General features: G+C 42.7%; 1 protein-coding gene across 1 annotated transcript in view; it reads left to right on the top strand.

Annotated features, from left to right (window-relative positions):
- LOC135463482 (TPR and ankyrin repeat-containing protein 1-like) overlaps positions 1–23574 on the top strand; it is a 31468-nt gene extending 7894 nt beyond the window's left edge. The window contains exons 7-19 of the mRNA XM_064740739.1: positions 735–1007; positions 1640–1897; positions 3056–3267; positions 11311–11518; positions 11929–13512; positions 14025–15505; positions 16095–16206; positions 17737–17955; positions 18332–18660; positions 18975–19139; positions 20508–20733; positions 20934–23357; positions 23501–23574. Coding sequence (XP_064596809.1) covers positions 735–1007; positions 1640–1897; positions 3056–3267; positions 11311–11518; positions 11929–13512; positions 14025–15505; positions 16095–16206; positions 17737–17955; positions 18332–18660; positions 18975–19139; positions 20508–20733; positions 20934–23357; positions 23501–23574 — 7565 coding nt within the window. The remainder of the gene's footprint in view (positions 1–734; positions 1008–1639; positions 1898–3055; positions 3268–11310; positions 11519–11928; positions 13513–14024; positions 15506–16094; positions 16207–17736; positions 17956–18331; positions 18661–18974; positions 19140–20507; positions 20734–20933; positions 23358–23500) is intronic.

Raw genomic sequence — 23574 nt, 5'->3', positions numbered from 1 at the left:
TAAATATGGTCTTAAATACTTTTTTCGATTTTCTTTAACGAGAAAAAGACTTGAAAATAGTTTTTGTCTGGTTGGTATTTTGAACCACCGTATTTTTTATAATTCTGGTTTCTGAGTGGCGATCTTCCAGACTCGGATGTTTAATAAATATATTTGACAAATGTTTTGGTTTAACAAACTAGAATTTGGTCTTTTCAGCTAACAAATGTGTTCAACCTGAATTTTGATCGTATTTATGTATTAATATATTCATAAATATGATCATAATTAATGTTTGTCTGTAGATATATACGTAAACCACAAATTTACTCTGAAAAATTTTATTAGACATGTATCACATTCTTATTTAGAACATTATAATTCAAAGATGATATGTACTAAGCGGTGGTCCCAAATTCTGAACAAATATATTTTCAAATACCCTTTCTTGTGCAAGAAAAAATCAAAAAGAAGACCAGGGCCCAGTTTCACAAAGATGTCGTATATGTACGATGAACACACATATAGGCCACGCACGTAGGTACGGTAAATGTGACATGCAGATTATCGTTCTAAAAATGAATAAGAAAAAATGTTGTACGCCTGTTTGTGACACCAGGCCCATATGTGCAAATAACTTTACATGCTCTCTTATCTGAAATTTGCATCATTTGTTTGTTTTTTCTAGAAGGCAGGCAAAATACACTTATGTCTAAATGCTGATAATGCCAGAAGTTTCTGTCTCCCACTTGCAGAGGATTTGACTATTTTGGAAATTGTCGTGAAAACTCGTAAGCGTCAGGAAGTGGCAAAGTGTGTTGTTAACGGCAACAAAGAAAATCTTCTTCATGCCTTGGCCAAATCTCCAAAGAAGAATTACCAGATCGGCCAATCAGCAGCTGACCTACTTATCCGTCTAGGCGTTGACCGTCACCAGAGAGACGAGCAGGGCAAAACACCAACAGATTACCTCCCCGCAGACTCCAAACTTGCCCCGATGTTTGGGAAAACAACCGCAGTAAAGAATGGTGAGGAGCATTGTGTTTACTTTGACCGCTGCTGCTGCCTCTTCTGTGACCTGTTGGGAATGCTATGAGGCATCTTCATTTCCACGTTTAAGATGTAAATAACATGTTAATTCAACAATTAGGGTAAATATTTAGTTATCAATTGTGGCTTTAATTTCCACAAGATGTCCACATTTTAGTGCATTAATCCAGGAGCTATGGCAGCATGAAATCAGAGTGATTGGTAATCAGAGGTCAAGTATGGTAGTTCACAGCATGGGTGATGCTGGAGAAGAGCCTGGAGTGGGCAGTGGAGTCATGAGATTGTCTTCACTGTTCTAGATGACAATAAGCAGTATACAGAGCTCATACAACAGTTCATTCATTTCTTTTTACAGGAGAATTGCCATCAGAATGGCGGTTTTCTGTGGGTGAACATCTTTGTGTGTCATAATTTTTATTTTAGCTTTAATAGTCTGGATGTATTTATCTGGTTCTGTCAAGATGCACCTTTTGCTACTTATTATTTCAAACTACATTCTAATAATTAAGAACTACATTTTTCATCATAGTATATTTCATCAACATTTATTATTGAAGCAGGTTTTTCTCTGTAATATAAAAGTGGCTGTTTTTTTTTGGTACATTTTTAGACACAACGCAGAAGGAGCCATCACAGAAAGCCAAGAAGAAACCCCCAGTTAGATCTAGGCCAGCTGATCCTTGTGATCGTTGTGTCTCTCACTTAACAGCATGCCGCAGTCTCCATCAGAAAGGTGACAGTGTGGCCGCCATAGAGAGCGCATGCAAGGTCGTTTGTGAGAAATGGCACTCTTCAGATCGTCACAAGAAGCTGAGAGGAGAAAGCGTGGAAGAAATTTTGACTATCCTGGATCACTCGTTTAGACCAGGTATGTGTGCGCAGGGGACCATGGTAACAATAAGTGGTCGGTGACATTCTGGTACCGGCTTCTGCGGACTGATGTCCCTTGAAGAGTGTCTGCCACCAAAATAGTGTTTATATGGATACCTCGCATGTAGGCAAGTTCCATCAGTAACTTGAAGTGATACTCCTGGTACCTCCACCAGTGAATTCTCCCCACACATAGAGGATGTGTGAAGTTCTTTTGTTGTCAGGTTTTATCCCCATCAGCCATGTGTGCATTCAACCTTTACATGATGTTGTTGTTGTTTCGTCTGTGCTGTCCAGCAGCAAAACAACTATTTGATTGGAAACTGTATATATCATACAATCCTGGAAAAAAACACCAGGAGAAGGACGGTGACCGACAGTAAAAGAAATACAACAAAGGCCAGATGTTTGGTGCAGGACAAATTGTAATTTTGGGGGGAGGAGCAAGGGGGGCTCCGTGGCTCCGTTGGTTAGAGTGCTAGCGCAGTGCTAGTCCAGCTCATGCTGGCTTCCTCTCCGGCCGTACATGAGAAGGTCTGCCAGCAACCTGCGGATGGTTGTGGGTCTCCCACCATGATGCTGGCCTCCGTCGTATAATGAAGTGTAACTTTTGGGTGGGTAGCAGGAATATTTTCCAGTTACGTTCATACCGAAAATTATTTCCACGCTTGATATATGGTTACTCATTAGGTAGGTGTTATTCCTGTATTTTTGATCAAGGCAGGAAACATAGCTGGCTGTAAAGTATCTGACGCAATAAGATGAACCTGACCACAGCCAGACTCCTGTCAGTCTCCTGCCCAATCAGTTGTAGCTTCACATCTGGTAACTTAAGATAATAGTGAGTATCAAGTACCTTCTGAGATGCAATGGTCTGCATTGTTCTCCTCCTCCACAATTAGACAGCACATGTGTCATATAGGTGAAATAAACAGCTGTACTGAATTGTACTTGTGCTCAGTATAGTGTGCATGTGTTTAATCTGCCTTGTAGTTTTTGCCTCTATGCTGGTTGTGCTGGTATGTATCTGCTTTCAAAGGTCTCTGATAGGTGGCTTTGTTTCAGTTAGTGTGTGCCATGTTTGGTGTATGCTTTCACAGATCTCCTCCTCTATGCTGGGCATTTACTGTATGCTTTGTTTCGTGTTACCCCTCAGAGATCCCAGTCTGTATGCTTGACCTGCCCCAGGAAACATACAGGGGGCTGATAAAGCAGCTGGCTATACGAAACCGCTGGCTGGTGGTGGAGAGACTTGTGAGTAAGTGGAGAGACAAGCAACCTGGTAACAAGGACATGGCTGTTGGACTGTGTGTGGGTGACGTGATTCGCTGTGACCAGCTGCAGAGCAATGCCCTCTACAGGACTGAGGTACATAATTTTTTGGCAGAAAAACAAGGCGAGCACTGTAAATGACATGATATTTCTCCCATGACTAAGTTCACTCATTCCGGGTGTTCTTTGGACTTCAAGACAAGTGTTTGAGGTCTGTTTGCAAGGCTGGATGATTTTCTACTTGTGTAGAATGTAATTAATAATTTTTTGCCTGTTTTTTCCTCTTAAAGTGCAAGTGGGGGCCTCCATGGCCAAGTTGGTTAGGTTGCTATGAGTTCAAGTCCAGCTCAAGGTGGCTTTGCGCAAGAAGGTTTGACAGCAACCTGCAGATGGTTGTTAGTTTCCCCCAGGCTCTGCCCGATTTCCTCCGCCGACCATAATGCTGGCCATTAATATAGGTAAAATATTCTTGAGTAAGGTGTAAAACACCAATGAAATAAATAAAACACACAAGTTGTTAGTCTACTGTTTGCTGTGATGAGCTGCATGAGCTTGCATTGGTTCAACTGCTGTACTGCTAAGATTCCATAGTTTGATACAACCAATACATGTGAGTTAGTGTATAGATATCAAGCATCTTGAGCCTTATATTGAAGGCCTATATCCATACATTATCTTTTCAGGATTATTAGACTTAAGGGCATCAAAATGTCCCCAAAACTTTATTGACCCAGCTTCATTGAGATCATAGCCCAGCCGTTTGAAGACATGGATATAAATGAGTTTATTGAAGTTTCCAACTTTTACGGAAGGTTGAAGTATTTTGTCCCTTTACCTCTTACTGTATCTTCAGAATTGTCCTATTTTTACCGGTCATTGGCTGAAGTATTTCGTTCCTTTACCTCTTTCTGTATCCTCAGAAATGTCGTACTTTTACTGGTCATTGGCTGAAGTATTTTGTCCCTTTACCTCTTACTGTATCCTCAGAATTGTCCTACTTTTACTGGTCATTGGCTGAAGTATTTTGTCCCTTTACCTCTCTGTGTATCCTCAGAATTGTCCTACTTTTACTGGTCTTTGGCTGAAGTATTTTGTCCCTTTACCTCTTTCTGTATCCTCAGAATTTTCCTATTTTTACTGGTCATTGGCTGAAGTATTTTGTTCCTTTACCTCTTACTGTATCCTCAGAATTTTCCTATTTTTACTGGTCATTGGCTGAAGTATTTTGTTCCTTTACCTCTTACTGTATCCTCAGAATTTTCCTATTTTTACTGGTCATTGGCTGAAGTATTTTGTTCCTTTACCTCTTACTGTATCCTCAGAATTTTCCTATTTTTACTGGTCATTGGCTGAAGTATTTTGTTCCTTTACCTCTTACTGTATCCTCAGAATTTTCCTATTTTTACTATGATTCCTTCGTCGTCATATGACTGAAAAATTGTTGAGTATGACGTTAAACCCCAAGCACTCACTCACTCACCTATTTTTACTGGTCATTGGCTGAAGTATTTTGTCCCTTTACCTCTTTGTGTATCCTCAGAATTTTCCTACTTTTACTGGTCTTTGGCTGAAGTATTTTGTCCCTTTACCTCTTACTGTATCTTCAGAATTTTCCTACTTTTACTGGTCATTGGCTGAAGTATTTCGTTCCTTTACCTCTTTCTGTATCCTCAGAATTGTCCTACTTTTACTGGTCTTTGGCTGAAGTATTTCGTCCCTTTACCTCTTTCTGTATCCTCAGAATTTTCCTACTTTTACTGCTCATTGGCTGAAGTATTTTGTCCCTTTACCTCTTTCTGTATCCTCAGAATTTTTCTACTTTTACTGGTCATTGGCTGAAGTATTTTGTTCCTTTACCTCTTACTGTATCCTCAGAATTTTCCTATTTTTACTGGTCATTGGCTGAAGTATTTTGTTCCTTTACCTCTTACTGTATCCTCAGAATTTTTCTATTTTTACTGGTCATTGGCTGAAGTATTTTGTCCCTTTACCTCTTTGTGTATCCTCAGAATTGTCCTACTTTTACTGGTCATTGGCTGAAGTATTTTGTCCCTTTACCTCTTTCTGTATCCTCAGAATTTTCCTACTTTTACTGGTCATTGGCTGAAGTATTTTGTTCCTTTACCTCTTTCTGTATCCTCAGAATTTTCCTACTTTTACTGGTCATTGGCTGAAGTATTTTGTTCCTTTACCTCTTACTGTATCCTCAGAATTGTCCTACTTTTACTGGTCATTGGCTGAAGTATTTTGTCCCTTTACCTCTTTCTGTATCCTCAGAAATTTTCTATTTTTACTGGTCATTGGCTGAAGTATTTTGTTCCTTTAGCTCTTTCTGTATCCTTAGAATTTTCCTACTTTTACTGGTCTTTGGCTGAAGTATTTTGTCCCTTTACCTCTTTCTGTATCCTCAGAATTTTTCTATTTTTACTGGTCATTGGCTGAAGTATTTTGTTCCTTTACCTCTTACTGTATCCTCAGAATTTTCCTACTTTTACTGGTCATTGGCTGAAGTATTTTGTCCCTTTACCTCTTTGTGTATCCTCAGAATTTTCCTACTTTTACTGGTCATTGGCTGAAGTATTTTGTCCCTTTACCTCTTTGTGTATCCTCAGAATTTTCCTACTTTTACTGGTCATTGGCTGAAGTATTTTGTCCCTTTACCTCTTTCTGTATCCTCAGAATTTTCCTACTTTTACTGGTCATTGCCTGAAGTATTTTGTCCCTTTACTTCTTTCTGTATCCTCAGAATTGTCCTACTTTTACTGGTCATTGGCTGAAGTATTTTGTTCCTTTACCTCTTTCTGTATCCTCAGAATTTTCCTACTTTTACTGGTCATTGGCTGAAGTATTTTGTTCCTTTACCTCTTACTGTATCCTCAGAATTGTCCTACTTTTACTGGTCATTGGCTGAAGTATTTTGTTCCTTTACCTCTTTCTGTATCCTCAGAATTTTCCTACTTTTACTGGTCATTGGCTGAAGTATTTTGTCCCTTTACCTCTTTCTGTATCCTCAGAATTGTCCTACTTTTACTGGTCATTGGCTGAAGTATTTTGTCCCTTTACCTCTTTGTGTATCCTCAGAATTGTCCTACTTTTACTGGTCATTGGCTGAAGTATTTTGTCCCTTTACCTCTTTGTGTATCCTCAGAATTTTCCTACTTTTACTGGTGTTTGGCTGAAGTATTTTGTTCCTTTACCTCTTTCTGTATCCTTAGAATTTTCCTACTTTTACTGGTCATTGGCTGAAATATTTCATTCCTTTACCTCTTTCTGTATCCTTAGAATTTACTTAAGCCTGATTTAGCAACAGTTTTTTGAAATATTGACAGATTTTGTGCAAGTGATTGGTTTAAGTGCACTGCAATTATTGGAGATCATCACTGTATTCACGACTATGGTTTTTTCCATATTTGTACTCTGATTGAATATGGGCCATGGTTTCATTGATGATATGGTCGGCCAAGTCATTTGTTTTTTACATTTATTAGCATGATAAGAAGGTTTAGACTCAAGTATTTGGCAGACTTGGTCATTGGGTGAAACAAAAAATTTTTAGTTAAATTTTTTTATGTTTTAGTTTCATGAATTGTTGTGTTGTGTTATCACCATTCTGGCACCAGTTAATGATAGTGTTACCCTATCAAGATCAAGTTTAGTGAAACGTCATTTTGACACAGCTTCAGCACATCTCCATTATCGAGGGCAAGGTGATGTAATGTTTACTCTAGCTCTCTAACATTGAAGGTATTTTCCGTATAATAGTATAAGCAGTAGCCTATGACAGATTAAAGTTGTGGAATTTGGCGATGAAGGCAATGAAGGTGATAAATATCGTTTTCTGCAAAATTGGGCGTAGTGGATGAAGATTTCAGGAGGCCTACATCATTTACAAGGAACTCCATGGACCCTGTTTCAATAGCCTAGCTGCAGATGTAGCTTCGGTTTTGTAGTGGTGGCTTCTAAGATGAAGGAAGTGCTGACCTAGTTATCATGGACATCAGAGAAAGCACACCGGCTTAGACACATTCCAATAATTTTACTGTGTTGGCCACAGACCCCCATTAATTTTTTTCCATAAGCGACAATGTTAACGTTTTGCACTGTAACTCAGCCCCAAACATTCCATGGCCAGTAAGCTTTGGTGCTTACCTGTCCCAGCCTGTGAGAAAGAAGCCATTAAAATCTTGACATAGGTTGACCGTCAAAATCTGGACCTTTGCCAGCAGCTGGGAGAGGTGCATAGTAACGCCAAGGGGACATCACTCGCAGGCTCATCACCACCTATATCCTTGTGTCCTCTCGCCCAGAATTTCAAACTTTCATGAGTAAAACTCCTACCTGTCCAAATCTTAGACAATATTCAGCATTTTGATAGCAAGCATGCACCTGTGCACCAAAAACAGCAGGCTGGCAGCAAAAAAAGACTTTGCACCCTAAAATACACAGAATTACGTTCGTCCCTTCCGAAAAAAACGGAAGTTCGAATGGGGGTCTGTGTCCTCTTCTGTCAGACGTGTCGGAAGTTGGGGTCAGGGGGTCCACCCTTTCCTGTTTAAGACAAAATGGCCGCCAACTGTTAAAGCATTGGGGAAAAGTCACTTTTTGCCCCTTCACTAGTGACCAGTAAGGCCTAGGTGTACAAAATAACATCATGGAAGCTCTGCAGAAATACTCAGACTATCTGGAAAGCTGAAAATTATACAAATCAAACGGATACAAGATCGCTGATAGCGATTCAAAAATACGAATTTTCCTATGCAATCACGTTGGGAGGACTGTTTTCTTCATCCAGGCCCTTTGTTACTAAGGAGGTCACATGGTCTCCAGCTTCCAATCTGTCTTGCAGAAATTCTACAAAAGAAAACAGAAAAAACATCCCTTGTATGCGAGAAAGACAAAGGAGCAAAAGTTAAATTCTTCTGTTTTAATAAATGCAGAAAAAAAATTATACAACATTTTTAATTCATTGTAAGCGTTGTCTGGTGAGCTGCCATCTTCTCATTCCCATAAAACCTGGGCTTCCCTAATGAATTTAGCACTGACTTCGATTTTTGTTTTTTAGAAACTGCTGACTAAACGCTAAAATGAACAATGAGAAATGTATTCTGGGACATGAATGCGTTTGAGCCTAGACAGACTTGCCCCACAACACTGTGAAATTTCCCTTCGGCTGCACGTAAATAAATCGTTGTGAATGATCTCAAAATGATTGTCTTATGCAGTAGTTTTGTGTTGTAATATGTCACTTCATGGAGTCCGTGGGTAAAGTCTACGTCACAGTTTAGGCCGCGTAACCGGATAGCAACTTGTTTCATTGGATAAAATTCTCAAAATGGCTGCCTCTACTCACGCCAGCCGTTTGTGTAGCATTATCATTCTGTTCTGCATGTTATTCAGCGTAATCTCATTCAAATAATAAAGTGTTATACTTTTTAGAATGCTTGAGTATCCTGCTTTCGATTGAAATGTGTTTTAGCCAGGTGCTGTCTTGTCCTTTAAAGGAGAAGAAAATTTAAATATTAATCAAATACCATTGAAAAGAGTATGCTTTTCCTCACAGGTGCATACCATAAAAAAATTCTAATATTTAACTCAAGTTGATAAATTATAAATAAAGTCGGCGCCAAAATCCGATGTAGGCGACTCCATTTTGCCTAAGAACTAGTCATGAAGTCTGTGTTAGGAGGAGAATTGCCATCGGAACTGCCAAAGTGCAGTTCGCACATTTCCGGTAGAACTCTTCTGCCCTTTAAGTTAGTGAACAGTACAGTTCGTTTTCCGCTTGACGATTGGGAAACCGGAATGTTGGACATAGGTTCCAAGTTTACACGAACAAGCTGGCAGTTTCAACTACTTTCGTTGGCTGAGAGGCAACACAACCCCAGCATAAATTACAGGGTCTTAAAGATGGAGGACGTGATGGACTCACCGATTTATGCCAGCTTTGCCATTTTCAGACGTTACGTGTATGGCGAGGAAAATGGCCAAAATTATGCAGTTGGCACCACCAGAAAGAAAAAAATGTGCTCTTTTCAGCCTGTAGTGTCATGTTTTTAAGTTTTCTTCTGCTTTAAAAAAAAAAAGAGTCCCAACGCCTTTATTTTCATACTAAATGTTCCCTAGACAATATTTGTGCCATGTTAGTGTGTAAACTGCCTTTTAAAAACATTATTTTTACTAGTTCCACTTAAAAAAGCCCATTAAAGTTGGACTGTCTGCCAATCTTATGGGCCGCGAAGCCCTGGTTGGGTTATGGCCAGGATTATGTGTTGACAAGCCCTACAAAGCATTGGTAAATCCACCCATTAGACCATCTCACTGTGAGCTTTTTCTGAAACTGTTGTGTAACTAAATCTGTTTTTACCCCTACGTGTACACCTCTTAATTGGAACCCTGACGCACTCCTGGTTTGTCTGACACAAATTGGACATCCATGGAGTTATGGTAATATCCGTGGAGAATTTGGCGCGGTTTATAGCCAAGTCAAGCGATAGGCTTACCGACTGCGACACGATGATCCATGCAGTCGGGTCAGCTGATCGTGATTTGCAGTGACGAGAAAAGTTGGTCGCTCTACACCGGTGAAAGTAACAGTCGAGCCAGTCTTCTATGTTTTAAAAAAGTGTCACAGCCAAAAATAAAGTTTGAATTATATTGAATGGAAACAGCGACTGGTAACACATAGAAATGCCAAATAAAATTTTTTCTGAGTTCCCGTTAAAGGGTTCAAAGGCCTGTGGGCGAGGTGTAAACTGAGCTGGAGAGCCTGGCTTTTGAAGGCAAGCTAGCAGTTCTCTGCAGTTCCTGTCACAGCCTGCTGTTTCAAACAAGCAAGTAACCTAACAACATATGCTTTCCAGGAGTGAAAATCTGGACTTTTCTTTTTCGTTTGGGATGGGAGGGGATGGGGGAGGGGGGCGGTGTAAGCCTCGTCCATCGGCCTTCTATTTCAGTAGGCGCAGCTGAATTAGCAAGTCTCAGACGACTGGTCGAGTCTGGCGTAATCAAAGGAACGGATAGTTTGTTATGAGATCTGATCCATATTTTCTGAATCTGTGGCATTTTAGGCCATGTATGTAAGTTTACAGGATCCTGCGTTTTGTTACTGTAGTCGCAAACCACAATTGGGCTTGGAATAATCTCGAAATTAGTTGTAAAATTATAGCAGTTGTCTTCTGTGGTCTGTGCACATAGAGAAGCCTCACATGCCTGCAGGGGAATTTTCCGCCGTGAAGTCACAAGGGCAGTGTTGGCTCGATCTTAGTGGAGTAGATTTTCTGATGTTTGATCACCCAATTTTGCTGTTTTTCTTCTGTTTTCGACGTTTTAAACGATCGGAATGGATCCAGGGAACTTAGCAGTATCTATATTCAGTTCAAAAGGTCCAACACTGGAGTTCTACATTAACAGTGGCTTCAGGAATGATGGGATCACCTTGTGTCTTTAGCATCTGACCCCTGTCTCAAATGCTGATTGTGAAAAACTAAGCACACAAAATCAGGGGCAAACTTTACCTTTCAACGACTTGTATGAAGGATAACCACTGGAAAATCCCACATGCTTATGAGCTACCATGAAAGCAGAAACCACTGGTCCAAAAAAATGTTACATACCGCTGGGCATGTTCTAATTTCATAATCTGGTAATGAATGACATCGTACAGTACTTGATGCCACTGGTAAAAACGAATGGTATACGAATGTCGGACATGACGCTTATATCATACAGTACTTGATGCCACTGGTAAAAACGAATGGTATACGAATGTCAGACATGATGCTTATATCATACAGTACTTGATGCCACTGGTAAAAACGAATAGTATACGAATGTTGGACATGACGCTTATATCATACAGTACTTGATGCCACTGGTAAAAACGAATAGTATACGAATGTTGGACATGATGCTTATATCATACAGTACTTGATGCCACTGCTAAAACTCCATGAATTGATACTAGTAATACCTGATAAAAACGGCTGTCCTGTTGACCGGGGAAACTTTGTCCTATTGATGCAAGTCTTACCCAAGGGGTTTCGATTTTCACAGCTTTATGGTTGGGCTTGTTTCTGCTAACTGTGTTGTTGTTGTTGCTTGACCGGATTTTCTGATCGTGTTGCTTTGGCCTGGTTTCAGGTAATCCGTATCCTGCTGGATAATGGAGCATTTCTGCCAGCCACCCCCGAGATCACTGATGAGCCAATTAGCATCGCCCTGGAGAGGAAATATTTCCGAATCATCCCGGTTCTTCTTCAGCACGGTGCTCAACCCAAGCGTGTACGCTTGACACATGGAGATACCCCTCTTCATGCAGCACTTAAGGTGGCCTTAGAGTTGGATAAAGGTATGTGAGATACATGTAAGTTCGGTACCTGTATAGTTTAACCAAGCTCTGCCAGGTTTCCTCTTCCATTAATGGAAGGTCGCCTTATAAGTGAAATGTTCTTGAGGCGTAAAAAATAAAAGTAAAAAGTAAACTGAGTTTATTGCCAAGCTTATTGGGCTCAAATATTTGTGAGTTTCTTCCACATGGTTTTTTACTCAAATTGATTGTAACTGCCTAAGTGACATAAAATCTCTAACAGTCTATGTTGACCATTATCTTGGAAATAGGTCATTCAGAAGTTTACTGGAACACCCATGAGGGTTTATGATTGGTTTATGAAGTGTATGTGGCTACACCTATAATACACTTAGTCTCAGGTGCCAGACCCCAGTTCTCTATAGAGCAGCCTTTTTGGTATTGCTTTCCAGGTAATTTTGACTTGTTGGAAAGACTGCTAGAGATGTACGACCAGGATCAAGAAAAGTATCCCTACCTTGACCCCCGCTCTTTGGACAAAACCGGTAGCTCGCTGTACCACATGGCAGCAAAATGTCGCTACAGCTGTCACGCACAACGTGCCGTGGAGTTACTGTGTGCACGACGATTACCCGCAGGAGGAAAGGACAGCTCTGGGCGGGTTCCTCTGGACTACATCAGCAAGCAGAATGACCGCAGGAGAGAGTACCTGAGGATGGCTGCAGGCTACAGTCTGCCCTCAAAGAAAGCTACGTCCACACCCATGCCATCCAGTTCTTCAGAGCAATCAATGGATCCTTCAGGAGAACCCTTTTGTCCATCGCCGACCGCTGAGAAGGGCAAGGAAATGCCAGAGAATTCTGCACAGATCAAGCTGCGGAAGTCAAAGAAAAGCGAGAAGGAGCGATGCAAGGCGGCGTTGAAAAAGTGGATCGGAGAACTCAGTGACTTTGTCTTTCAAGAAGAAGACGATGATTCCTTTAAAGATAAGGTAGCAGAGAGAACTGGATTGGGCAAAGGTGGTGATGAAACAGAAACAAAGAGAGCATTGTCCTCTGTAACTCCCGATGAGAGTGGTGATGGATTACATATTGTAGAAGACATTGAACAAGGTTTGGAGGATTTGGATGGAGAGGATGTCGTTCAACAGGACGATGCCAGTGACGAAATAAATGCCGACATCTTTGACGACTTGGATTGGGAAGTGGAATGCACTGCAGATGTGTGGAAATTCCTGAAAAATAAGCGCATGCCGATGTTTATGAAGCAGCGAGCCATCAAGCGGATTCAGAAGCTGGCACGAGGTGAGTGGACTGATTCTCTGACAAAAATTGTCCACAACGTGCCGGACACACTAAATCTGTTTGAGGCCAAGATTTCCAAAGGTGCGCGGATTCTCTGGGAGCGAGCCATCGCATTTTCACCGAAACTTTCTGAAAAGAATTCCACGCAAGCAGACATACCTGTGGAAGAACAAGCACAAATTTACACGGAGGTGATTCGCGTGTGGGACATTGTGGTCTTGCACGACAACCTGTACCATCGCATTCAGCAAATCGCACGATCCCATGCCCGCGGCAGGGACAGCATTTTGCTCCAGAAACTTGTCCGCATCTCTACTCAACAGACAACTGTCCGCGACAACATCAATTACTGTATGCCAGAACTTTTCATGTTGTCAGAAAAGAACACTGAACAAGCTTTAACCTTCTACCCGCCAGCCAGTCCGAGTGAACGTGAGTACCACATCGTGAAGTTCTACTCTTTCTCAGCTGCTTTGGTCAACCATATTCTTCATCAGACCGACACCAAGGTTGACTTTCCGTTCAAGGTCACAGACATGGAGCATGCCATCATCAGTCTGCAGTTGGGAGCCCCAGTGCTACTCTTGGGACGCAGCGGTACTGGAAAAACAACTTGTTGTCTCTACCGCCTGTGGCACGCTTACCTAAGGTACTGGACACAGGCCAGCCAGACAGGTGACCCACTGCTTCCACGCAGTGCCCACTTCACCAGGTGCAAGACTCCAGTCACAGGTAAGTGGATGATTATAGTGTACCTCAATACCAACATACTGTGCTCATTGTTTTGCTGTAACCCAAGTCATTGACTCTAGTGAAAGGAATATTTCACTTGTTTCCAAAAAAAGGCAAGTTAATTCCCAGCGACCACTGTTCTGAAAAAGGGTGATTCTGTTTTCAAACTTGTCCTCTCCTGATCTAGACCGATTTGGAACCCTATTTATAGAGTTTGGGCATCCAAACAAACAGTTACACCTAGTGTAATTACAAATTGCTTTGTGAGGAAGTTTTTCTTGAAAAGGCTCTAGTAGGATATGTTACAATATTCTCTTGTCTTGTCTAAAGCAAAAATGGCTGACTCCTTATTCAATAAAATGTTGATGTTAGAAAGTTTTGTACCGATGGCCAAAGTTTTATCCTAGCTTATTTTCTGCCAGCTCAGGTGAGAGTTCTAAGACAGTGGCATTGTAACTCCGGAGTTTGGTGTCTTGTTAATTGTGTTTCATGTGTTTTGTGGTGTGTTTCAGATGGCGAGGAGAGTAGTGAGGAGGAAGAGAGTGATGACGAAGACTTGGAGGAGGAAGAGGATGACACCAGTGAGTGCGAGAAAGAGGAAGGCCCAGAGAGGGAGGATGAGGAGGCTCCCGAGGGGGAGGTCCATATTCTGGACCACCTCCAGCAAGTGTTTGTGACAAAGAATGGAGTCCTCTGTAATGAGGTCATGAAGAATTTCCAAGACCTCAATCACGCGTGCAGTCTGACAAACAAGCGTGCCGAAGGAGAAGATAGAGCCTTGCCCAACAGGCTACAGGACATCCCAAACCATAACTACCCATTGTTCCTCACCTCACAGCAACTCTTGCTCTTATTGGACGCATCGTTGCCAAGCAACCCGTTTTTTGAGAGGGAGGAGGATGGGAGCTTGAAGAGGGACATTCGAGGGTGGACCGACGCAGACAGCCCGTTAGCGGTCCTCTCCGATCTTGACTCGGACTCTGAAGGGGAGGAGGATGAAGTGGTGGGAGGAGCAGTGGGCAGTCCTAATGCACACTCCACCCAGCATCTGGATCCCCGCCAGGAAGTGACCTATCAAGTGTTTGCTGAGGAACTGTGGCCAAAGATAAAGATAAAAGGGTACCACCCCTCGCTGATCTGGACCGAGATCAACTCCTTCCTGAAAGGATCCTTCGAGGCTCTGCGTTCATCGTCCGGAAAGTTGACATTGGAAGAATACCAGGAACTGGGACGGAAGCGAGCCACGAATTTCACAGGTGAAAGGGCGAAGGTGTATACGGTGTTCAAACGGTACGAGGTGCTAAAGAGGCAGCGTGGTTTGTTCGATGAATGCGACTTCCTATTGAATATTTATCGGCGCCTGTGTAAAACGGAGAAGCAGAACTGGGTTTTTCACCAAGTGTATGTGGATGAAACTCAAGATTTCACTCAGGCCGAGCTCTGTCTGCTGATAGGCTTGTGTCAGAACCCCAACGAGATGTTCTTCACAGGCGACACAGCACAGGGCATTATGTGCGGCATATCCTTCCGTTTCAGTGACCTCAAGTCGCTGTTCTTTTACGCAAGCCGATCGCTGAGAGCCATGGGCAAACACCAGGCTGTAAAAGTACCAGAGAAGGTGTACCAACTGACTCACAACTATCGCTCTCACGCCGGGATCCTCACGCTTGCCAGTAGTGTCGTCGACCTCATGGTGGAATTCTTCCCCGAAACCTTTGACCAATTGGGCAGGGATCAGGGTCTGTTCTCTGGACCTCTTCCTGTCCTGTTGGAATCCTGCAGTTTCTGTGATCTTGCAGTTCTGCTCAGAGGGAACCGCCGGCAGACCTCAGAAATTGAGTTTGGGGCCCACCAGGCCATCCTTGTCGTGAACGACGCTGCGAGAGAGGCTCTTCCAGAAGAACTGCGACTTGGGGTTGTGCTGACCATCTTTGAGGCCAAAGGTCTGGAGTTCGACGACATCCTCCTTTACAACTTCTTCAAAGATTCCCAGGTAAGGTTGAAATTTGGTTTATAGTACATGTATGTGGTTTTGCCTTACTTGCCTTACTCTCCATGCTGTACCGCTTTAATTATATTATATTCCTGCATAAACCAGGATTCTGCTGGTGGAATAAACATCCCCAAGGCCTGGTCCCTTTGCATTGTTTTAATGTGATCGAATGTTAAATGTGATCACAACGCAGTATTTTGAGTAATTCTAGACCAGTGATGTTTAATAAGATGTATCATTGCATATTTTTTTAACCTAATTCTGCTCCAGCCTTGGCTCTAGGGGATGTGTAAATTGCTCCTATTTATGCATTTAGAGGTATGGTAAGAATAGAACCCTAACTGAGGTAAATTGATAACAGACCGGTTACATGTGACCATTTGCCAGCTTTCACACTATCGTCGCTGCACTGGTCTTACTCTCTATGCTGTATGTCTTTAATTAAAAATATTGTACATAGGAAATCCACAGGCTCAACTGATGTTCAGAAACTGTACGTTGAATTCGTAATTATAATTGGAAAAGTGCAGTGGCTGTTGTCTTGGAAATTGAAAAGAAACTGAACTTCTGTTTTGTCTTCTTTTTTCAGGCCAAGAAGGAGTGGCGTGTAGTGACAGAATTTCTTCATCGTCTGTCAGGAGATGAGACAGAGAATCCGTCCCGGACTGCAAGTAGTCATGGTGTGATGGAGATAGACACAGGTAGGGAACTACCCTCTTTGTCATATTCCCTCATATCCTGTTTCTCTGAAGACAGTGCCAGAGACATATGCACGCCTGATTTTATACTCTTTAGCGGCACTCAGATTAAGAGCTGCTCAAAATAATGCTACAAAAAAACACAAATTACAAATATAAGCGTCAAGTCCGACATTCGTATACCATTCGTAGTCCGTAAAAGGCGTTCCAAGTCGATAATCGCAAGATCCATTTCCAAAACAGCGTTTAACACTAACTCCCAAAGACAAAGGTATGTAAGAAATTATACAAATAAGAAATAAAGCCGGTAACACACAAGAGAGAAGCGATCATCAGTTTTCAATGATGCCGGGCAGACAATGAATATTGCAGGCATGAATTCCATATCAAAGTTCAAATTCGTAGTCCATGAATGAGTTCCATGTTAAATAACACTTAAACAAGTATCTCAGTCGCGCTTTAATTGCAGCTGTTCATAAAGGTATCATGCTGATGTAATGAGCATGGCTACCTTTACGACCCCTAGCCCCAGGTTAAGCAGTATTAGGTACAGTTTGAAAATGACGAACGTTACAGACCTTAACCCATCAGATTGTGATTCAAAAGTAACCACCATTACGTCTTTCCCGTTAATAAGTAAAGATCTCATGCTACAAGAGGCGCCATCTGTGATGTTACACATGACATGCAAGAAAAACGGTTACACTGGGCAACCAGCACCATCTATGTTGTTAAATACCATGTACGTGATAGATATGTACATAGGGATAACACCGCCGTCTGTGTGGTTGATCATAATGCAGATCGCCAGAGATTCTGAACGCTCTGTCCATACCTGCCAACGAGAGTGTTATAGTCATTGTAAAATTTGAGAAACTTAGAATGAAGGCGTTTGATAGAGCTCAGCTGATTAAAATGGGGACAGACAAAAGGTTTAAAACATGTAGATAATTCACTGAAGGAGGCGATATTCCTAAACTCAAAAAATATGAACATTTTTTGACAAGGACACCGAAGCCACATTACGTTCGGAACTTCAGCAATGGAACTATTAACTCTGCACACAATATCTGCTGTATTTGTTTGATTCCCTCTGTTCATCATGATGTAGACAGACTGGCGTATCTAGTACTTCAGTAGAGATTATAAAAGTCGCAAAATGAAGACTCAGCCTGTAGCCAGACCAAAAATTCAACTGAAAATGCCACAAATCACTCCCTATTTCTCTGTTAAGTCATTTTTTGATAACTGTGTGGAGAACTGATTTCCGATTCATAACCGATTGATTGGTGATCACGCCCTGCTTAGAAAATTTTCACTAAGAATTCTATTTTGTGTACAGTGGGATGCACATACATTATCTGCATACACAACGTAAAAGTAGCAAAATAATGACTTCTAATGTGAGTGAATGAACAACAAATTTGCTCTTGTAGATAAATAGGAGGTTATTTTGTGGAAATGGCAACAAACATAATGGGTTCAAATTTTATACAATATATATAATATCTTTAAGCTGTTGGTATTCCACAGAACTGATGAGTGCCTCGTCCAGCCGACCTTTATCCTTCAACCCTGACCAGCACAAGGTGTTGTGCTCAGAACTCAAGCACCTGTACACGGCACTGACCAGAGCCAGGGTCAACGTCTGGATATTTGACGAAGACGCGGAAAACCGTGCTCCCATGTTTGACTACTTCAAGGCCAGACGTTTAGTCCGTGCCATTTCTGCTCGTGAGAACCAATCCGAAGGTACAATCATTACGACGTCCCGTGTAGGTTGATTTGGATAAGATGTACATTCCTGTTACAGGCGAACGACCTCTGACAATGAAGGTCGTAAACTCAATTCCAGCTTTTACTTCTTCGCCTGGGTCTTTATGGTAGAAGGTTTCTCAGTTACATGTATGTGGCACAAGGTTTATACCTTCTCCATTGGTTTCCTTCACCCATATTCCTTTGCTATCAAGCAGATGGCTCATTATGCGATTCGCATTTTCACCACAGCTGACCACTGATGCGTTATGTCGCAGACTTGACTCAGGGCCCACTGAAAGATTTGCCAGTTGGTGTGTCTTAATCCTACCAGGACGGAGATTTACTGTGATAATTTTTCTCACATTTGCAGGTCTGACAGACGAAATGTTTGCCGAAAGCTCGAGCTCTGCAGATTGGCTGAAGCGTGGGGATGACTTCATGAAACACCGTCTGTATGAAGTGGCCGCCAAATGCTACAGGAAAGCCAACGTGGAAGACAAGGAGAATATTGCTTTGGCCCATGCAGCTGCACTCAAAGCGACGCGCCTTCAGGAGAACCCTGCGCGGATGAGAGAGGAGTTTCTGTATGCCGCAGAGCAGTATCTGATCAAGTGCGACATGAAGGCAGAGGCGGCGCGGTGTCTGAAGAACGCTAAGGAACGCGAATTGGCAGCACGTCTGTACGACAAAATGGGAGAGGTGAGGAAGCCAGAAGTTTTTAGTTGACATTGCTGCTTTGTGTTGTTCAGGGGTTGTCTATTATCAGTAACCAAGGGGTTTTGATTTTCACAATTGCATATCATCAAACATGCCCTTTGGAAGGCTATTTAGAAGACAGCTGCATCTTGCCTGTCTCTTTTTAATGGGCGCAATGTTAATAGATGAGTAGTGGAAATCGCAACCGCGAGACTTTTTTGAGCAGTGGACGTTTGCTAATGAAATAATGATAAAATGGAGGGAATATGTTGAAAGTGGGTCTGACACTAACATTCCCGGTTTTGGGTTGTATTTAGATGGAGAAGGCAGGAGGATTGTACAAGATGTGCAATCTCAACTACGAGGCGAGTCGGTGTTACGAGCAGCAGGGATTGTACCGACAAGCCATCAGCACACTCTGCGAGATGAACAGCTACGACATGGCCATCGATGTTCTCAACAGATACAACATGAGGCTGAAGGTGAGTCACGATCAGGATGTAGATCAGCAAGGGGCCATACAACACAACTTACGCGTAATCGTTTGCCAACTATATAACCCTGTCATCGCTGCTCTGGTTTTATTCTCTATTGCCATAGTCTTTTATATTGTGTGTGAGGGGCCTCCCTGGCCGACAGGGGTATCAGGCCAGCTTAGCGCAATGACCCAGGAGCCTCTCATGAATGCAACCGCTGTGAGTTCAAGTCCAGCTCGTATATAACGAGCGCAGTAAAAAGATATTTACCCACCTTCGCTGGATTTGAAAAACTCTGCAGATGGTACCTCCTTTCTGGACCTATGTTTGTACAAAGACGGTTTCCTCTCTTACAGGCTGTAGGACAAAAGGGATAATTTCACCTGCATATGTCGTGTACATATCTCGCCTTGTGACATTTGTTAGATCATATGGTGTCACGATTTCAATCAACGTCACAAGTTATTACAGCAAAAACTAGTAAAACTAGTAACTAGAAACTTCAGTCCAAGTTTCTTACATTTTACAAGCAGTATAATTCTCTTCTCTCTCACCATATGATCTAACAAATGTCACAAGGCATGGTACACGATATGAATACTGATTTCACTCAGTCGCCTAGAACATACCTCTCCTCTATCATTGAAAACTGTTGACTGCTTCTGTTTGTTTGATTCCATCCTATTTTGTACTTCATATACTTGCTTTGTTCTTCTCACTCGGTTAGAGCGTTAGCGCAGCGTTATGACCCAGGAGCCTCTCACCAATGCGGTCGCTGTGAGTTCAAGTCCAGCTTATGCTGGCTTCCTCTCCGGCCGTTAGTGGGAAGTTCTGTCAGCAACCTGCGGATGGTCGTGGGTTTCCCCCGGGCTGTGCCCGGTTTCCACTCACCATAATGCTGGCCGCCGTCGTTTAAGTGAAATATTCTTGAGTACGGCGTAAAACACCAATCAAATAAATAAATAAATTCTTTGTTCTTCAGTAGTGTCTGTGTGTGTTAAACGTCGTATGGGTAATTGGACTTGCGATTATTGACCCGGAACGTCTGTTCTGCTGGTTGACAGCTGGTATACGAATGTCAGCTTCGACGCATAGATTCTTCTCCAGCTGTGCGTGGGAAGGTGTGCCTGGGTTTCCCCCGGGCTCTGCCCGGTTTCCTCCCACCATAATGTGGCCGCCGTCGTATAAGGGAAATACTCTTTGAGTACGTCGTAAAACACCAATCAAATAAATAAATAAATAAATGTTATATTGTGTGAGATGAATGGCTTTGATATGTCCTTCCATGCTGTAGCAGTCGGAAAACAAAATACCATGTCACTGGTTAAATCTTTGCACTTCTAAAACAAGCATTGTTCCTCTTTTTGTTTGCAGGACTACAACTCTAAGGGAAAACCCTTACCTAAGGCTTTGGCGGAAAATCGCCCAGAACAGACCATGGATCGCCTGACGTACAAGGCCGCTGAGTTTCACCGGAAAAAAGGAGACGAGCAAAGAATGTTGAGGTCTTTAGAGCGTCTGCGATCACCGGAAGATCGCATCAACTTCCTAATGAAGCACGGGAGACCTCTGCTGGCAGTTAATGTACTTAAGGAACTGGGTATGTGGATACGAGCACTGTGTTTTGGACGTCTGGTTATGTAAAACAGAGATAAGTCTGTAATATTTATTGTTGTACTATGTACATTAAAGTTCAGCCTCATTTCAAACATTTAAATAAATTGTTGTGGAGAGAATAGCCTTCCAGGTAAATGGAAACATCTGATTGTTAAATAATTCTGTGTATTTTTTTTATTGCAGGCCTTTACTCACGAGCGGCCTCTATTCTTTTCGAAGAGGGCCAGTACGATGAAGCAATGAAGTTCGCTGAAATGGCCAAAGATGACGGAGTCGTAAATCAGTGTCTTCTGGCTTCTTGTCGCAAGAAGATCGTGGATAAAGACTTGACCAGCACTCTCCCAGGCGACAATCAAATAAAGGAGAAGGAAAGCGTTGTCATGAACTTGAAGCAGTTGATCACATACTTCACCTTTACCAGGGATACCAGTACTGTGGCTGAAATTCACCTGTTGTTAGGCCAGCTCAACTGGGACGAGTCCATGGTGAGAGAGTCCTGGTGGAAGTTTGGCAAGTTGACCCCAACCCCTAATGAAGCTGGGCAAGTGGAATGCTCTAAAGCTCTTCTGACCATGGTCAGCCTGAAAGACGACAGTAAGGCTTGCTACGAGTTTGCAAAGAATCATCTCCTCCGCTTGCTGATGGCCTTTAAAGCCAGTTACAGGCCCAGCAATAACCAAGAGCGGGAGAAAGTCAGGTTGTATCGGAGGTACTATGGGCTGAAGAGCGCTAAGATTGGGTATTTGGAGTACTATCCCAAGCACTACCCAAACTGTCGTCTCTTTCTCAGGGAAGACAGGGAAAAATCTAGAATAGATATTAAGGTGGAAGACGCCAACAGCCAGTTCCAAGCGTATCTCCTGAAGTTGGTTGAGCTGTGGGTGTTGGAGATAAGGTCAAGTGTGGAGCTTATACTCAGTGAGAACCAACAATGTCCAAAGTTTCTCTCAGGTGAGGGTTGTCAAGAGTCAGCGACCTGTCACTACCTCCATAAGCCTCATTCCAAAGAAACTTTCCTCAATCTGTTCCACTGTCATCTGAGCCAGGCACATATCTGCGCAGAAATACTTCGAACCTGTCAGGTTGTCACTGATGAAAGTCTTCGACATGAACTCCTGAAACTCCTACCGTTGCGAAATGAACATGCATCCCTCGACGATCTCATCCATTTCATTTTGCCGAATACGACACACTGGAAGCATTTTTGTAGCGACGGCCAGCTGCTTACCTACGTCTTCAGCTCTTTGAGCCACCAAGACCTGCGCCACACGGTGGATCGATGGCAGAATGAAATGTGGAGTAGTCTCAAGTATAAGGAGAAGATCTCAACAACATCTGTGTACGTGGAGGTTTGTATCTGCTCGGCAATTTTTCTGAACAAAATGAATAAGGTGGATGCGTGGATGAAAGAAGCAGAAAAAGCCGCCTCATTTAAGGCCAATCAGAAGACGGATATGGAAAGATCCCTTAGCCAGGGTGCAGCTATGATTGGAGATAAATACAAGGGCCAAAGCTGCTTCATCTGTTACGCTCGCAGATTCTTCGAAGCGTTGAACTTAGTATACCGACCTCAGCCTGAGCCAGTTGAAGCGCTGCTCAAATTCGGCAAGTTTTTGGCAATGCTAAGGAACAAAGGTGACACTAAGGTTTTCCCACATTATGGCCAGCTTCTGTTTAGCATGGAGTTTTTTCTGATGCTTGATTTCTCGTTGGGTGCCAAGCACATGGGGCAATATTTGATAGTTCCTGCGAGCTACATCTCTGTGGTACGCTTTATGGATCAATGTTTTGCAAAGCAAAAATGCCAGTCCCTTTTTAACGTTGTCAAATCTTCAAAGCTTAATAAGCGTCACCAGATTCTCCTGGACAAAATCAGCACCATGGTGGATATACTAATAGGTAAGGAAACGAAGGGGAAAGGACAGGGATTCAGTTTGCTAAAGGATATGTTGCAACCGTCAAGTCCCCACATTGAGTCTGGTATCGCTGAACGCGGTATGATTTTCCTCTTGACCTTGCTGAGCAATGTGTCTGGGATGGTCCTCGAGGATCATCAAAGTGACCTCTTACAAGCAGTGCACAACCCTCTTCCTGTCCAGACCAAGCTACCCCAGCGTCTGTTGTCAGTCATTTCCAGGACTCGCAAATCCGTGGGGCAGAAGGACATTGTCAAGACGCTCCGCGATGCGCTGAGAGAAAAAAACGACGAAGATCTGCTGGTGTGCCGATGGGTGGTCGATGCAAAGAAGAAAGAAAGTCTCAGTCTGGAAATAGTGGAAGAAAGCACTGTTTGGGATGAACTGCCGAGTGAGTTTGGGACAGGCCAGTGGCAGGAGAATACATACAACTTCAGTGACCTGAAAGTGAAGGAGCCTACTGAAGATGAAGGACTGGGAATGAGTCCTGAGGAAATGGAGAAGCAGATGGAAGAAGAGAGGAAAGAGAAAGCAGCACGAGTCTTGTTGAAGTTCTTTAAGTTTGTTCGATTCAAAATGCGTGCACAAATGGTCAGTGTCTTCTTACAGGCTTATCTTGGAAACCATGTTAGCAATCCCAGGTTTCCAGCGTACTTGCAGGAAATTTTCCAGCGATGCACAGTGGATGAAAGTATGTGTGGCATATGTGGTGTTCAGTTCCGACCTGTTGACGACGTTGATATGAATGATATGACAGAACAAAGTTCAGTGAAAATGCATGGTTACAGCAACCCTTTTGCTCCTAGTTTCTCTGAAGCTTTATCCGGGAAACAGCGTCCGACACGAACGATGCATATTGGATCGGAAGATCACCTCGCCAAGGATCAGGATTACCGGGTTCTCTGTGA

The sequence above is a fragment of the Liolophura sinensis genome, chromosome 3, assembly GCF_032854445.1.
Source record: "Liolophura sinensis isolate JHLJ2023 chromosome 3, CUHK_Ljap_v2, whole genome shotgun sequence".
In the NCBI taxonomy this organism is placed as follows: Eukaryota; Metazoa; Mollusca; class Polyplacophora; order Chitonida; family Chitonidae; genus Liolophura; species Liolophura sinensis.
The sequence above is the reverse complement of the archived record's forward strand: the minus strand, read 5'-3'. Positions and strand labels throughout refer to the sequence as shown.